Source organism: Misgurnus anguillicaudatus, chromosome 17, assembly GCF_027580225.2.
Source record: "Misgurnus anguillicaudatus chromosome 17, ASM2758022v2, whole genome shotgun sequence".
Taxonomy (NCBI): domain Eukaryota; kingdom Metazoa; phylum Chordata; class Actinopteri; order Cypriniformes; family Cobitidae; genus Misgurnus; species Misgurnus anguillicaudatus.
The window spans coordinates 27,786,432-27,803,724 of NC_073353.2; the positions used below are offsets into that span (position 1 = coordinate 27,786,432).

At 38.7% G+C, this 17,293-nt stretch overlaps 1 protein-coding gene across 2 annotated transcripts; it reads left to right on the forward strand.

Annotated features, from left to right (window-relative positions):
- The first annotated feature begins 2,218 nt into the window (after positions 1-2,218).
- On the forward strand, positions 2,219-17,232 carry ccdc80 (coiled-coil domain containing 80). 2 transcript variants are annotated; one of them, XM_055215476.2, is made up of 8 exons: positions 2,219-4,481; positions 4,563-4,719; positions 9,712-9,848; positions 10,622-10,773; positions 13,295-13,398; positions 14,903-14,986; positions 16,448-16,796; positions 16,890-17,232. In XM_055215476.2, the coding sequence occupies exons 1-7, from the start codon at positions 2,841-2,843 to the stop codon at positions 16,765-16,767; spliced, it is 2,595 nt and encodes an 864-aa protein (XP_055071451.2). In that variant the 5' UTR covers positions 2,219-2,840; the 3' UTR covers positions 16,768-16,796; positions 16,890-17,232. The 2 variants fall into 2 exon arrangements, with proteins under 2 accessions (XP_055071451.2, XP_055071450.2); XM_055215475.2 differs by having other exon boundaries at positions 16,448-17,232.
- The last annotated feature ends 61 nt before the right edge of the window (positions 17,233-17,293 follow it).

A 17,293-nucleotide genomic window follows, 5' to 3' on the forward strand; every position in this document is an offset into this window, starting at 1 on the left:
TTTGAAAACAAGAGCAGCTGTGTTTTAGATAGAAACAGGGCTGTGAGTTCATGGCTGTAGTTTAAGAAAAAGGCGTTACATATATAGATTTGTCTTCATATATAAACAACCCCAGAATTTGTGAATCATTAAATCACAAAAACACACATTTGTGTTAATAATTTTTAATATGTATCTATTTAAAATTACAATGTAAGCCAATGGCAATATGCTAACTATATAAAAAAATAATAGATAGAAGTCATAAAATGAGTCACAGAACATAATGCAATAAACTCCCTGAGCAAGAAAATGTTACAGATCGTATCAGTATCTGAGATGCTTAAGGATTTAAGATGCTTTTCAGGGAACATAGCCATTTTAAATATATTGAATTTATGTAATGACTTATAAGAAGTACAGTCATTTAAAATTACGAAAAAGTGTCAAAGTGGTTTGGATGTAACATTGCACCCTGAATAGTTTGTAAAGATCTGTCAAACGTGGTAGACGGCATGAATAAGACAGTTTAATTTACTGGATTTTGTCCATTTAACTAAAGCTATTTCTACACTCTTCAATCAAATCTAATTAAAAGAGAGAGGATTCTGGGCACCATTACTCCAAGTTCCAATAATAGTTCGGAGGGAACCGAGGCAACGCATGTGAACATTGCCTCTGGGTCTCCTAATATAAGATTATGGTGTGGGATAAATATCAGCTTATTCCTCACATCCTTTCCTCATATTCTTCATATCTATCCTTTCCATGCTTTTCAGTTATTTTAGTTCCTTGTTTGTAAAGACATTAAGTTGTTGTATGAACTTTATCTATATAGTGCAGGCATTTTTAAAGAACACACAAGCCACCAACCATTGAAATGTCTTTGATTTTTTTATGATCAGGTATATAAAAGACCTATTGAGAATTGTAGCCATCATATGGATTTTTGCAAACTTCTGCATGATTCACAAAGTTTTATAGGTCAATGGAATTCTTCTGGCTGTTTTTAATTTTAATGCATATTTCTGAGATTTGTGAGTCCCGTAATGTAACCTACACCTTTAGCATATTGTGATCATTTAAAGGATTTTGTTTATATAACGTGATAGTATTTTGTAATTCTTTGCACAAATGTTTTTCATTAGAGACTAATGTGCTATTAAGCACATCCACATGTGACAGGAAGTGTGCATAAAGTGGATTAGGCCAAAAGAACAAACCTAAAGAATAGTAACCTTCTGTCTGTGCCTGACCACAATTCTCATTTATCAGTGACTAAGGAAAATATAATATGGTTGAACTGCAATATTCTTATATAACTATGCCTAATTATTCCATATGTATCCTATCTGTCATGACTGATACCCTGGAGAGAATTTATTACAGTATTTTATCCTGTTCTGTTTTTTTTACAGGGTAAGATATGCATACCAGTATAAAGTTCGCCCTTGGATTCTTTTAAGCAATTTTAGTTACATCATGCAGGCCTGGTAAGGGGCCATTTAAGGGGACGAGCCAAACATCTGCTAAGTAAATGCATGTCAAAGAGCCCTGCACGTGATTTTCATTTCACATGGCTCCTTTGTTGTAATTGTTTGGTTGAAGTATTAAACCAATTCATATTCTAATTCATTTTGTAATAAATTAGGCAGCAGCAGGTTAGTTCAAAATTCATTTAAAAGTTATGTGATTTGTTTAAAATCTGTACTAAATACGAGAAATATGTAAATAAGTGAATGGCAGATATATCAGTGATGAACAGATTTACAGTAGAAGCAGTTTTTGCTTTTTATGAGAATTTCTTTGGGTTGCCAGATATAGAATCTTTTTGGGCGACAACTGAGAAAACACGCAATGATGTGACTTTGTTCACACTATACGTTTACATGCAAATAAATAATCAGTTTGTAATCAGATTGTAGGCTCAATCGTATTAAAAAGCCCTCGTGTAAACACCTAAATCAATACGATTAAGGTCGATCGGATGCAAATTTCATGGGCTAAAAATAAGCTTAAAATCAAGATATGTATTAGCCTAGTGTAGCCTACTCTTTTCTATAACAAATATACATCTTTTTAGTTATGCCAAGCTCTCGAATATTTTATTGGTTAGAAATTGTGAGTGACGATAGCTTTTATAGGTGTGGGGAAAAGGGGGACCATGAGGTCAACAAGGTTAAGATCCACTGTCCTAAGCTGTACACTTGAACTGCACCGCGAGGGTAAATTATGTCGCGCTGGCAACCCGCAGCTGCATGGGCTGCTCCTCTGATACTGAGACTGCTGATGTTACTTTCTGACATGTCTGGGAATGCCTCCAGTGACAAGGAGTCGCACAGTCAGGAGTTTTCCAAACTTTCGGAAGTATTTTGCTCATTTTTGCGGCGTGCCTCGTGTTAAAGTTGCACATTTCGCGGGACTACAGCATCAAGGATCTCCGACTAATCGAGGACCAGATCGTTTTAAACGGTTTTAAGAACTGAATAAGCTACATTTCAAGGTAGGAAGGATGAGATGAGAAAATGGCAGCAGTGAATGGATGTGTGGGAACGCCGACTTAATAAATGTTACCCAAATGCATTTAAGCTAACTTACAGGTAATTGGGCTGACTGGTTATTTTTTTTTTTGCGGAAAACAACAACACCTAATTTTACAGATTTTTTTTTAATATTTGTTTTTGCTTAAAAACGAGTCCAAAATGATAAATAATTATTTTAATAATTTTCGCACTGTTTTGCACTGATCCTCAAAAACTTTTCATACTGTACCTTAACAAGTTAATAAGCTCGTGTCTTATGACACGTTACCAGACTGTATCTTATTTCTACTGGCGTTAGTCTTATTAAAGTTTTTAAACATGATGGGAAGATCCACGCTTGTTTTTGCTGTATTATGTTTGTTGACATGGGCCGTTTACGTGTCAGAGAGCAGTCTGACCGATAAACAAGCCAAACTCAGACTGATGTCCATTAGACGAGCAAGACTCAACAAATCACGTCAGATCATTAAAACCCGACCTGGATCTTATCCATTGATAAATGACAGACGCCAGCAGATGCAGGCAGATGAAGGTATAAATGTTCGCTCCAGGAAAGTCTTGGCACAAAGAAGATCACAGGGTGGATCTAGGAACCCAATCCAGCAAGACGATGGAACACATGGATCCCGGACCAGAGTTTCCCGTATGCCAACCGGTGCTGGCTCTCCAAATTTATTGGCTTCTTTTGCTGGAAAGAATCGTCTGCTGGTCATTTCTGCACCTCACGAGTCTGATGGTTACTTTAGGTTGATGATGAGTCTGCTCAAACCAGATGTTTATTGTGAGCTGGCGGAGCGCCACGTGCATCAGATTGTGTTGTTTCACCAGGAAGGGGAGTTGGGTGGAAAAATCAGACGCATAACTAATGAAGGTAAAGTGATGGAAGAGCCTTTAGATACCGCCATCATTCCCAGGCTTATGAACGTCCTGAAATTAGAGAAAGGAAAATTTGGAATGGTCCTCCTTAAAAAGACCCTTCAGGTGGAAGAGCGCTACCCATACCCCGTCAGAATGGAAGCGATGTATGAAGTTATCGACCAGTCACCCATGCGTAAGATGGAGAAGGTACGGCAGAAAGGATTTGTGCAGAAGTGCCGGGGGGCTGGGGTGGAGGGTCAGGTGGTCGAGGGCATCCCTAGTACTGACTCTCAAGTGGACCCACCGATGGAAAGGAAACCAGAGAGAAAACCTGTCCGCAGACCATCCAAAACGACAACGACATCCGCACCCATTCCAACGAGGCCAGTAACCACTACAACCACCACAACAACCAAAGCAACCACCACACGCCCTACAACTACTCGCCCGACTACAACAACACAACCCACCACCACCACAACTCAGCCGACGACCAGAGCTCTGACCACCCCGCAGTGGATCCCGGTTCCCAAGACCACCGCTAAGCCGTACTATCACAACCGTAGAGACAGATATCAGATCAAAACTACCACTTCACCCACCACCCTTCCTGTCTACTACACTAAGGCTGATGCAGGAAAATATGGCGATAATCGTACGGATAAAAAAGAATACAATAACAAACACACCAATGTCATACCTACGCAACACAAGCCCTCGAAAGTTAAGCCATCCAAGAAAAAGAATGCCAATAAGGGAATTAGCAATGCTTATGAGGATAAATATAATGTTGGTGTACCCACTGACGCTTATCCTGAAGAGAAAGAGGAAGAAATCGTGCCCACTAAGAAAGGCAAGGGCAGGCAGGATAAAACGGATAAAAAGAAAAAAAAGGAGAAGACAGAGAAGTTGTCAAAGAAGGAGAAGGCAGAGAGAAGAGGAAAAGATGGAAAAGGTGGAAAGAAGAATGGAAAGAAGGTTTCTAAACACAACGAGAAAGAAGAGTATCAAAAACCAACAAAGAGACCACCACCCCCACCACCACCGAAAGGAACCCTGGCGACATTTTTGGACTATTTCGAAAACAAAAGAAGACTTGTTTTGATTACTGTCAATAATACAATCATCAATGTATAATTCATATGTATGTTTCTATATTATAATATGTTTGGTTTTATGCAGTTGATTACCTCTCCTTCGGAGGAGAACAGCATGTACATTCAGCAGAGGGATGAATACCTGGAGCATGTGTGTGAGATGGCTATCAGGAAGATCTCCATCATCTCCATCTTTGGCACAATGACAAACAGCACAATGAAGATAGATCATTACCAACTTGGTATGTCACTTAATTTTTATTGCACATTTTTAAGTGAAAAAGAGGGAGAATGCAAGAAAATGAAAGGAATAGTTCACTTAAAAATAAAATTCGTCTTTTTCTCACTCTCATGTGGTTACAAACCTGTTTAAATTTCTATGTTCTGATGACCACAAAGGAAGATATTTTGAGGAAGGTTAGTTACCGATCATGAGCCCCATTCACTTTCATAGTAACAAAAGAATACTAAGGAAGTAAATGGGGCTCATGGATGGTTTCTTTACAAACAATACTTAAAATATCTTCCTCCATGTTCAACAGAACAAAGAATTTTCATTTTGGGTAAACTATCCCTAAAAATAGGAGTGCCTCATGTGCACACACAATTATTTTCAACCCAGCATTGGGTCAAAAAGGGACGAACCCAACCTAATAGGTTGTCATTTTTTAATATGCTGGGTTGTTTTAACCCATTGTTTGGTCAAATGTAAACACTTTTTTGGGAGTCCCTTTTGACCCAACACTGGGTTAAAAAATAACCCAGCTTTTTTGAGTGTATATGCATTTGACAGATGCTTTTATGCAAAGCAAAAGGATCAAACCGGCATTTTCATTGCTAATTCAATGCTCTACTAATTGAGCTACATTTAAAAGCACCAATTGTTCGATTCATGATTGTATATTTCCCTGGGTTTCCCGCAGCACTTTTCAGTGCGGGCGGCCCGCCTAAGCTGGAAAACCTTACCGCCTTAACTAGGTAGTTAAAAAAAATTGCTGCAAAAAGGCCGTCAAGTGCATCTCGGAGAATAGCGCGGGCGCTCTTCACAAGTTCGCGAGTGGGCACGTGCACCACACAGCTGAAATGAGAAAGACGTGGTCCGGACCGTCACTGTCTGGAGGAAAACTAGCCAGTTGATTAAACATCTCGGAGAATAGCGCAGAAGCGCTTCACACCACGAGTGCACGCTCGTGATTTTGTTGTTTGAGCAACCTGCTAGCTAGGTTGCACGTGCCTGTTGCTTCGATATAATTGTTGAGCGCTCTGCTCACGTTATTTATGTGCATTATTTACATGCTACAGTAGTTACACTCCTTTAAGATAATGTAATTAATAGTGGGAAATAATCAGTTTTTACAATCTTCGTGCTATCTATCATCGTTCGCCAGACGTTCTACAACATCTGCTTTAGTTTGTGTTTATTAACCCTTTAGTTTTACTTCATCACGCAGCTATTCCCGTTAGAGGTAAAACGTTTAATTCATTAATAATCTAGTATGTGTTACAACCTAAATTCCATTGCTTTTTCATCTGTTATCTATCTTGCTTTACTCATTCTTAAATGGCAATTGCATGTTGACAGATGGACATTTAAATGCAGGTTACAGGGTTTCCGGTCAAAACATTCCATCCATTTCCACTGAGCCAGACGTAACTCTGGGAATTCATCATAAAATCCTGCATCCTTTACAAAACAGAACAACTGTTTCCTGTTCTCTTAGAGTTTTTGCCACTGAGATATTTATGATAAAGCCAAAGATGCCCCTTTTCCCACTATGCTGTAGATTAGAAGCTTATAATTATATACCAAGCAAAAGCGCCTTTTATCTGACAGTTGGCAGTTCGGAAGCACTTTTCCAGACAGTGACCTCGTATGACACTAAACCTCATAGCAAAGGAACTTTGTTTGGGGAATGGAGTAAATGGTACTTGTTCAAGTGTCACGGAATCCTGCTAGATGAATCAAATGGAAGAATGGGAGCTGAATCCGCCTCGGCACGCTACACTGTACAGTTCTTTATCCAAGACATGGGAAAATGTCTGTTTCCGATGTAGCTGATACTCTGACTGGAGAGTTTTAGCTCAGCCACAGCAGTCAGATTTTGGCAGACTGGACAGTTTTGTAGGGCGTACGTGGTTTTTCTCTGACGAGGGCTTCCATGACGCGCTGCTCCTGGATAAAAAAGCAAAAGGGAAGCCTTTGGGGTGAATTCAAATTGTAAGGATTTTTGAGTCATGGGTAGAGATCTTAAAGATTGAATTGAAAGACTTGTTGTAGTGCTTCCAAATGCTCTCTCCATCATCCGTGCCGAGATAATTCGCAACAGATTTGCTTAAAGGTCACCTGAAGAGCTTTACATGAAATTAGCTTTGAATGCCACCTGTGCTGACATACCTGTACAGAAACAGCTGCTGTCACTGTTACAATTGCTACTACGCCATCGTGCGTCACACACTTATAAGATTGTAAAATTTTACAAGCATTGAGACAAAATGTGAGTAGTGGGTTCAAGGCTGACATCACATCCGGACTGACTCTTAATGAGTCACTGCTTAGATTTTTTTGCCATGTACTCATCAGTCGGGTCTGGGTCACATAGTTGTGTGTGAGGGGTCTTTTCACTGCCACATGGAAAAATGGAAACAAACATGACTTCACTACCCACTAACACATCAGTTAAGTGAATACACAGGCTTCTCGTTGACCGTGTATCAGTCCAGAACTTTTTGAGCGTTTACAGACTGCCAGCCCAGTCTTTGTACCGCTGAAGTCATTAGAGATACCAGAAAAGGAAACATGACTGACTGTATGATCAGTGGTTCTTAAACCACAATTAAAGGTCCTGTGCTTTGGATGTGGTGGGTACAGTAGCCCATATATAATTAGAAGCACTGCTAAGGCAAAACCCAATCTCTCATGTTCCATTTGTTGTGCTTGTGATGTAACTACAGAGTATTTTTTAGAACTTATATTAAAATAGTGAGGTCCATAGTTTTGAGTTCACTACACAAAATAGGTGCTACTTGATGGTACAGAAAAACAATTTTGGCTTTTTAATTTAATAAAAGCATGCTCTTAAAGGGATAGTTCACCCAAAGATGAAAACCCTGTCATCATTTACTTGCCCTCATGTTGTTCCAACCAAACCTGTATGAGTTTCTTATTCTGTTAAACACAAAAGAAGAGATTTTAAGCAATGTTTGTAACCACACAGTTGACAGTACCCATTGACTTCTATAGACAGCAGCAACAACATAAACAACTGGCTTTTGTGGACTAAACGCAACTTCCGGTAGACTTCCAACACATAGAAGCAATAACAGCAGGGTCATTTTACAATTTATTTATGATAACAAGGGAAATAAATGACAGGCACATTACCTTCGTTCATATATCATATGAACGTTACTGTGTAAAATTAATGTATACAATGTTAGCTACAGGTCCTTGAATTTGACCTCTCCGCACAGTTGTGATCCATGCTTGTCGTCTCCCCTCTTCTTTAACAAACAAAAACATTTTATTTTTGTCAAGTTATTTGTTATCAGAGATCAGTTAGCTGTTTGTCAGACTGATAAATAAATACAGACCGGTAGTTGACTTCAATTAACGCGCGTAACCGCAACAACACGTGTGTGGCAGATGATACCATCTATAGCAGAAAAAACAAATACTATGGAAGTCAATAGATAATATAAACTTTGTACTTACCATCAATTATCAAAATATATTTTTTGGTGTTTAACAGAATAAAAAAATTCATACCGGTTCAGAATAACATGCTACTGTGATCTATACCTTTAAACTGGCATGAACATACAGTACTGTGCAAGAGTCTTAATGCTACCATTAGATTTGTTGTTTTTGCAACTGTATAGTGACCATATATAATTATATCTCAGTCTCTTTATTAGAATACAACCAGAAAATACAGGAAATGTGTATGTTGTATTAAAAACAGTATAGAAGTATAAGCTGAAGTGTCCACTTGAGCAATAGCAGGCAGCTGCAGGATCTCTTAAACCTAAATTAAATGAAATCCTAATGTCTAAGTCTCCCCAAAAAAGCTCAAGATGTTTTTCGTGACAAGAGAGGTCACACTAAATACTTACTGATGCCTGAAGAAGAAGTTTTGTTTTTAATTTTGTGTACAAATTTCCTGTATTTTCCTTTTGTACCGTAAAAATCGTGAAAAATAAATATGGATGAACTTAAAACTTTGCTAAAACAACAAAGCTGGTGATGGTGGCCTAAGACTTTTGCACAGTACTGTACATAAGTATGTGTTAAATCCGTCTTAACAAATTTGCTTTAATTTTATTATTACATTACATTGTAAATTGTACAGAATGTTACATTTTGTTAATTTGATTTAAATGAGGTACAAAGTTTTCTCAGATGTTTGGGCCCTACTACTGTATAATTTCTTATATACTACTGTATAATTTCTCCATACTATTCATTATTGCCGTGAGATGTAAATAAAGGCCATATTCAGTGGATACCATATATTTATAGAAGGAATTACAGTTTAGCCTCAGCTTTGAAGGTTATTCTTTAATAACAGTGGATTATATTACACAAGGCCTCCCATGTTGCAAGAGTTTGAAGTCTTCTCTTTTGTTACACTGTTACACAGCATGTCCACTGGAAATCAGAGTGGGAAATTCCTTAAATTTTGTGGAGAGGAAATCAAATACTTTGGGTCGACCGCATCTTCCACAGTGTAAAAGCATGTTTAAAGGGACACTCCTCTTTTTTATGCTCATTTTCCAGCTCCCTAGAGTTAAACATTTGATTTTTACAGTTTTTAAATCAATTCAGCCGATCTTCAGGTCTGGTGGTACCATTTTTAGCATATAGCTTAGCATAATCCATTGAATTTGATACGACCATTAGCATTGTGCTCAAAAATAACCAAAGGGTTACGATATTTTTCAAACTTTGGTTATTTTTGAGCGTGATGCTAATGGTCTAATCAGATTCAATGGATTATGCTAAGCTATGCTAAAAGTGGTACTGCCAGACCCGGAGATCGGCTGAATGGATTCCAAAACTGTAAAAATCAAATGTTTAACTCTAATTTACCACACCCTGATGGGTCTTCCTGCTTAATGTATGTTATGCTAGACTACAGTCAAAACAAAGCTAGCAGACTGTGAAGCCACCTGTAATCTGCACTTATCTTTCCGGTTGGTTGATCAGACTGGGATTTTGTGTGGCGTCTTTGCAGAGAATGACAAACCCATGAAAGGTCTGAGACAGGAAGATTTGGAGAACCAGGATCTCATCACAGAACTGAGAAAAGAGTACAGAATGACCTTTGATGATTTCTATGTCATCCTAACAGATCTGGACATGAAGAAAAAGGTAAGTCACATTTATGTTATTTATCACATTACTGTATTTTATCACATTTTATAACGCTAATAGTATGGTTTTCATATTGTTTTATAGTGTAAGGCAGAGGTGTGTACAGTATGTGTGCGAGGGTTTACATTTAGGTCGTTTAACATTTAACGGACAACCAATCACATTTCAGAGCTGGATGTACAACTATCTGTATCTAAACAATGGTAGAGGCTGGAGAAAATCATGTAGAGATCTTGCACAAGAGACTATATTTGTCCTCTGTCACACATTGCTTTACATTTGAACATCATAACATGTCACACATTACATTTTGCAGAGATTTTAAAGCTTTCCTCCACAGTCATTTGCAGTGGTATGTGAGGTGTGCCAGGGTAAAGCCAAGTTCTGTTTGCAGACAGCTGGAATGAACAAAGAGACTACTGTGCAGTCAGCCGCTGGATAGACACCCAAATCCTGAGTGCTTCATTTTAAACTGAGTTTAAGCTGGCCATGTATAATTTAAAGTGATAGTTTAAAAACGTTCATTGAGTATCTTATACTGCTTACTATCTCTTTCTGCTGCACTAAAGCAAGTAGATACATGGTGTTGTGAATTGCATTCTGGCTTGAACAGCATATTTGAAGAAAAATGTGAAGAATTCTTCACGGCTCTGTCGATTAGACACATCATTTTGGGTTTAGCATTCTTGGCTGCTAAAAATGCATAGAGAAAATAACTAGCTTCTAACAATCTATGGGTATATTTTAGTTGCATATCTGTTTGTTTACAGCAATACTATGATGTCCCAATCGCGATGAAAGCTGTTTTCGACTATATCGACACATTTTCCTCACGCATCAGAGAGATGGAACAGCAAAAACGTGATGGGGTGACGTGTAAAAAAGAAGACAAGCCAAGATCATTGGAGAACTTCCTGTCCAGGTATATCACAACTATTTTGGTGCTGGTGCACCAGACTTCCTGACCATAAACAGACATGGCTCATCATGGCCCTTGTTTACTGAAACATCAAATAATTTAAGGTATAATAATAAATAAAATATGCTAATTTTCCAGCTCCCCTAGAGTTAAACATTTGATTTTTTCCATTTTGGAATCTATTCAGCTGATCTCTGGGTCTGGCGGTACCACTTTTATCATAGCTTAGCATAATTCAGCTGATTAGACCATTAGCATCACGCTCAAAAATAACCAAAGAGTTTTGATATTTTTCCTGTTTAAAACTTGACTCTTCTGTAGTTACATCGTGTACTAAGACTAACGGATAATTAAAAGTTGCAATTTTCTATGCCGATATAGCTAGGAACTACACTCACCTAAAGTATTATTAGGACCACCTGTTCAATGTCTCATTAATGCAATTATCTAATCAACCAATCACATGGCAGTTGCTTCAATGTATTTAGGGATGTAGTCCTGGTCAAGACAATCTCCTGAACTCCAAACATAATGTCAGAATGGGAAGAGCGGTGATTTAAGCAGTTTTGAGCGTGGCATGGTTGTTGGCGCCAGACGGGCCGGAGTATTTCACAATCTGCTCAGTTACTGGGATTTTCACGCACAACCATTTCTAGGGTTACAAAGAATGGTGTGAAAAGGGAGGAACATCCAGTATGTGGCAGTCCTGTGAGCGAAAATGCCTTGTTGATGCTAAAGGTCAGAGATAAGAATGGGCTGACTGATTCAAGCTGATAGAAGAGCAACTTTGACTGAAATAACCACTCATTACAACCAAGGTATGCTGCAAAGCATTTGTGAAGCCGCAACACGCACAACCTTGAGGCGGATGGGCTACAACAGCAGAAGACCCCACCGGGTACCACTCATCTCCACTACAAATAGGAAAAAGAGGCTACAATTTGCACGAGCTCACCAAAATTGGACAGTTGAAGACTGGAAAAAATGTTGCCTGGTCTAATGAGTCTGAATTTCTGTTGAGACATTCAGATGGAAGAGTCAGAATTTGGTGTAAACAGAAAGAGAACATGGATCCATCATGCCTTGTTACCACTGTGCAGGCTGGTGGTGGTGGTGTAATGATGTGGGGGATGTTTTCTTGGCACACTTTAGGCCCCTTAGTGCCAATAGGCTTTATGCCCAGCTGCAATACCTCCCGAACCCCAGCCGGCTCCCCGCCTCCCGTCTGCCACCACCGGACAAACTGATTAATCCAGGTGCGTCTGATTATTGTTGTTGTGACTACTGAGGTCAGGCACACCTGGATTAATCAGTTTGTCCAATAATGGCAGACAGGAAACAAGGAGCTGGCTGAAGTTCAGGAAGTAGTGCAGCTGGGCATAAAGCCTATTGGGCATTGTTTTAATGCCACTGCCTACCTGAGCTTTGTGCCCTGGATGTGCATCCCACAAATCTCCATCAACTGCAAGATGCTATCCTAACAGTATCACCCATTTATGATGGCGACATCACCACCACTCTGAAAACAGTATGTCCATTTGAAAAAAGGCATTGTTTGTCCATATTACCAACACACCAAAATATTTTCGTGTTCATCCGAACAAAGAAATTTATATGGGTTTGTAAAAACATGAGAGTGAGTGAATGATGACAAAATGTCGGGTTCATGTTTGGGTAAACTATCACTTAAAGAGTTGTTACCAACCAGTATTGTGTTTTGACCCATATACATATTGACTGATTATCATATCTTGTTTTATTTTTCAATCAATCTTCTCATTCGAGTTGTAGATCGGAAAACTTTACACAGAGAATACCACAATCTGCTTTTTCTTTATAGTGGAGAACAGCTCCAGCACCCCGCCAGTGAAAAAGTAATATCAGTGCATGAGGTCCACATTCACTTAAAACAAACAGCAGATTAAACTATAATTTGATCATTTCACATCTGTTTTTGCATTTCTCCTCTTTATTTAATGCAGAGACCAGTGGCGGCTCGTGACTGCTCATCCGAGGAGGCGCTAATTCAAAATAAGTGTTCGGATTGTCATGTGTGTGGTTCCCTTTTCCAAAATATGGGTCCTGCGTGTTGAGAGATCCTGTGTGCATCACATGTTTTGTCAAAATAAGTGCCTGCTGCACACGCATCAAAGCCGTTTATGATAAAAGAGACACTCACGTTCCCAAAATACACGCTAGACACTTCCTTAACAGTAAGCTCTGATTACGCATGAGATTATGCGAGTATCTGGCAAACGCGAGCGTCTCTTTTATCATAAACCCTTTAGACGCGTCTGCGGCGGGCACTTGTTTTGGCATGGCTCGTGATGCACACACGATCTCTCAAGGCGCAGAATACATGTTTTGCAATTACGAACCACACACATGACAAGCTACATACATGCTGTGACAAACTTCGCATCGTGCGCCCTCAAAAAAAGAAGCCACCAGCCGCCACTGCTACAGACCTATTGCTGTTTTTACAGTCGGCTAATAAATTTTGTTCTGTGTGATTCTGCTGTAGGTTCCGTTGGAGACGCAGGTTGTTTGTCATATCTGCACCCAATGATGAGGAATGGGCTTATCAGCAGCAGCTTTACGCACTGACCAGTCAGGCGTGCAACCTAGGTAAGCATGATAATCTCAAAACTTTTGCATTTCATTGAATATAAATCCCAGATGTCGGACACAAATACGGCAGATAGTTTGCTGTATTGTTTTAAGGAGTCTCCGTGCAATCCTTGGATGGTTGTACAGACTCAACCCTGCATACATTTCTCTTTTATATCTCAGGCTTGCCAAAATAATATCTGCATACCATATGAAAAGCTCTGACATTGATTTCCTCTTGTCACTCAGCAAAAATTAAATCCAGGTAGCCACTGTAGTTCAGACCCAACCAGATCACATAAACACCGTGTTATGAATTTGCTGTTTTATTTGGTAGCATTCCAATGAACAATGTGTATTCCCGATGTTACTTACAGTCTGTAGTGTTCCCATAAAATAGACTTGAGACAACAACAGTGAATGCTTGCCAGTTTGTATCTTGTCCCAGAAATCTTGACAAGCTTATAACTCATTTTATGAACAGTTATTTGTCATTTTGGCAAGCTGTTGTGTGGCTGCTTCAGTTTAATGATATACAATACAGCCCTTTGGGTGGATTAGCCATTTTTATAGTTAGCAAGTCAGTTCCGCACCCATTGTTCTTGCTGGTGACCCCAGCCAGTGATGATACCTGGAAAATTTTATAGTAATTTATAGCCTGCTTGTTTAAAAGAAATGAGTTCCATGTGAGATCATAAAGATATATTATAGGTTGTGAAAGCATCAGATTTAATGATACAGCTAAAATAATGTATTAAAGGTGCATTGTGTAACTTTTAGAAGGATCTCTTAAAAGAAATGCAATAGACATACAGTAACTATTTTTTCAGTGGTGTATAAAGACCTTGTATAAAAAATAAACTGTATTGTTTTATTACCTGAGAATGAGCCTTTCTTTATAGGGGTGCGCCGATAAATGCCGATATACACTAATAATACATTGCCGATAACTATTCTGAAACGCACAGCCAATATTATTCACAGCTATTTCATGTACTTCGGCTTTTAAGTCCTTATTGATCTGTTATCACTGCTAGTTTGAGTCGTTTTTAACATGCATTTGAAAAAGCAACACTCGTCAAACATAATCATACTTATTCTTTATTATCATGAAAATACCTGAGGAACAGCAATATAAATATATCCTTAAGCCATTTCCTGGAGCTGCGTGTCATAGCTGCGTGTGTATTGTTTTTCGTCTACAGCATATATTGAGTTTCTGCACGAGAGCGCCCTCTGGCTTTTGGATGTAGCGGCATTTTACCGTAATTCATTGAGAAGCATAGCAAGCATCATCGGCCGGTATATTTCGGCGCACCCCTACTTTCAACTCTTTGCTGTCAATTCAAACCTAAATAACATAATGTTTTGTCAGCTGCTTGATCTGTTTATTAATATTTAATCCACTTTTTTAACAACAGTCTGTAAACATTAGAAATGAAATAATATCACCATAGAAACATTTGAAACCCAGGGATACGTTCAGATTTATTGAGTTTGTTGCTTTCTTGTCAATTCGCAGGACTTCGGCATGTATCAATACTGAAGCTGGTGGGAACAGATCTGGCGGACATGGGAGGAGTGTTGGAGCTTTACCCCATCAACGGTAAGATTCTTGTTGGCAGAAAACTACATTTCTGGGAAATTAGACTTAGGCTACTACCCGTAAACATCTAAAATGTGGTCTAGACATTGAGGTGTGAAAAACACTATTAACTGGTATGCAGACATTGGTTGCAACTTGCAATGGTTTATAAAGCAAGTTAAAATAACTGCTTGCTGCTTAATAATGCACAGTACTGTAGTCTTGGTTTACAATTTAATATTTTGTATTTTTGAAGAAATTAATCCAGTACGAATTTTTAAGCAGCATATGACTGTGATTCATGCCTATTCTGGCTTGTGTGAGTTTGTCCAGCTCAGCAGGGCTCTGAATTGACCAAACGGTTCCCGCAAGAATAATATTTTGCAGGACAAAAATGAAAGAGCACTGACGTGTTTACATATTTTCCATCAGACAGCTTCCCATTCAGTGCCAGTGAAGCTCCTGTGTGTTTTGAAGGGCTGCATCAGCAAATTGCATCAGAGTTGCCGGTCTGATGCGTTTAGATCAGATGGAGATTTTAATAAGCCATGTCTGGGGTGTTGATAATGAAGACTTTGTACACAGTAGTGTTAACACACTTGAAATCTAGGTAAAGTTGTCCAGGCAATTCTATACCATAAATAGAATTAAAGCTAATTTAAAGGGACACTATACCTAATTTTCCAGCACCCCTAGAGTTAAACTCTTTTACCTTTTTGGAATCCATCTCCGGGTCTGGCGGTACCACTTTTAGCTTAGCTTAGCATAATCCATTGAATCCGATTAGATCATTAGCATCACGCTCAAAAATAACCAAAGAGTTACAATATTTTTCCTATTTAAAACTTGACTCTTCTGTATTTACATCGTATACCAAGACTGACAGAAAATTAAAAGTTGCGATTTTCTAGGCCGATATGGCTAGGAACTATACACTTATTCCCGATAATAGTCCATGTTACGCCAGCAAAGTCCTTGATTATTAAGCCAGAATGAGAGTATAGTTCGGCCTACAAAATCGCAACTTTTAATTTTCCGCCAGTCTTAGTACACAATGTAACTACATAAGAGTCAAGTTTTAAATAGGAAAAATATCGAAACGCTTTGGTTATTTTTTAGCGCGATGCTAATGGTCTAATCAGATTCAATGGATTATGCTAAGCTATGTTAAAAGCGGTACCACCAGACCCGGAGATCGTCTAAATAGATTCCAAAACAGTAGAAATCATGTTTCACTCTAGGGAGGCTGGAAAATGAGCCTATTTTCAAAAAAGTGGAGTGTTCCTTCAATATTTGATAAAATATGCTGATACTATTTACTTTATCAATGTAAAAACCACTGCAAGACAAACCGTTGCATACATTTAGCAGTTTAGCATTCTGTTAATTATATGAATAGTAAGTCACACACATATACAGTAACACACAAATGGTATATGGTTTATGTGGATGCTGCTTTTGACACTCGCATGTGTGTTTAAGGGAGTGCAACAGTGGAGCGTGAGGGCTTATCTGCCACTCTAGTCAGAGACATCAGAAACTACTTCCAGATCAGCCCCGAGTATTTCTCCATGCTGCTGGTGGGAAAAGACGGGAACGTCAAGTCCTGGTACCCATCGCCCATGTATTCCATGGCCATCATCTACGATCTGATCGACTCCATGCAACTCCGCAGACAAGAAATGGCGATCCAGCAGTCTCTAGGTATGCGCTGCCCAGAAGATGAGTACGGCGGCTACGGTTACCATCATGGCTACCATGAAGGTTACCAGGAGGGCTACCATCAGGGTTATGGTTATTAGGGTTCACTTGTGAACTTGTAAGTTTCAGGGTAAGAGCAATCTCTCAGAACTTAAATTTTGACTGGTTTTAAGAAACTTATATAAAGCTCTCCATGTTTAAAGATGCCTTTTCTCTGCTGTAGGCCTAAGATCTCTCCATTCCTGTTGGTGTATATCATTTTCACATCTATGGACATAATAAGATTGTCCATAACCTGTAGATAAAAGCATTTGTATTTATTGGATGTTTTCTCTTATGTGATTGTTTTTAAAGGTCACAATCTTGTTAAAACCATGTTTTGAATTTGTTACTCTATTGTAAGAGCACTTTCGCCACATGCTGTATGTCTTATTTATAATCATTTAAGTTGTACTTTAATTTCAGCAACAATGCATTTCTATCATGCTTTGGCAGCTTGGACACAAATGTGTTGCAGCTTATATTTTACATCCTTTAATAATATTTTATGAGATTTGTGTTTCGTACATTTTTTTTTAGCTTTTTCCCTTGTGTGAAAGAAAGGTTTTGCCACAATGAGGAATTCTA

What these genes read in the sequence shown, in the direction of transcription:
- ccdc80 (XM_055215475.2), top strand. Translation starts at nt 2,841, where the DNA reads ATGATGGGAAGATCCACGCTTGTTTTTGCTGTATTATGTTTGTTGACA. An exon ending in AAAACAAAAGAAGACTTGTT is followed by an intron (nt 4,482 to 4,562) that starts TTGATTACTGTC and finishes GGTTTTATGCAG; the next exon opens with TTGATTACCTCTCCTTCGGA. An exon ending in TTGGAGAACTTCCTGTCCAG is followed by an intron (nt 10,774 to 13,294) that starts GTATATCACAAC and finishes ATTCTGCTGTAG; the next exon opens with GTTCCGTTGGAGACGCAGGT.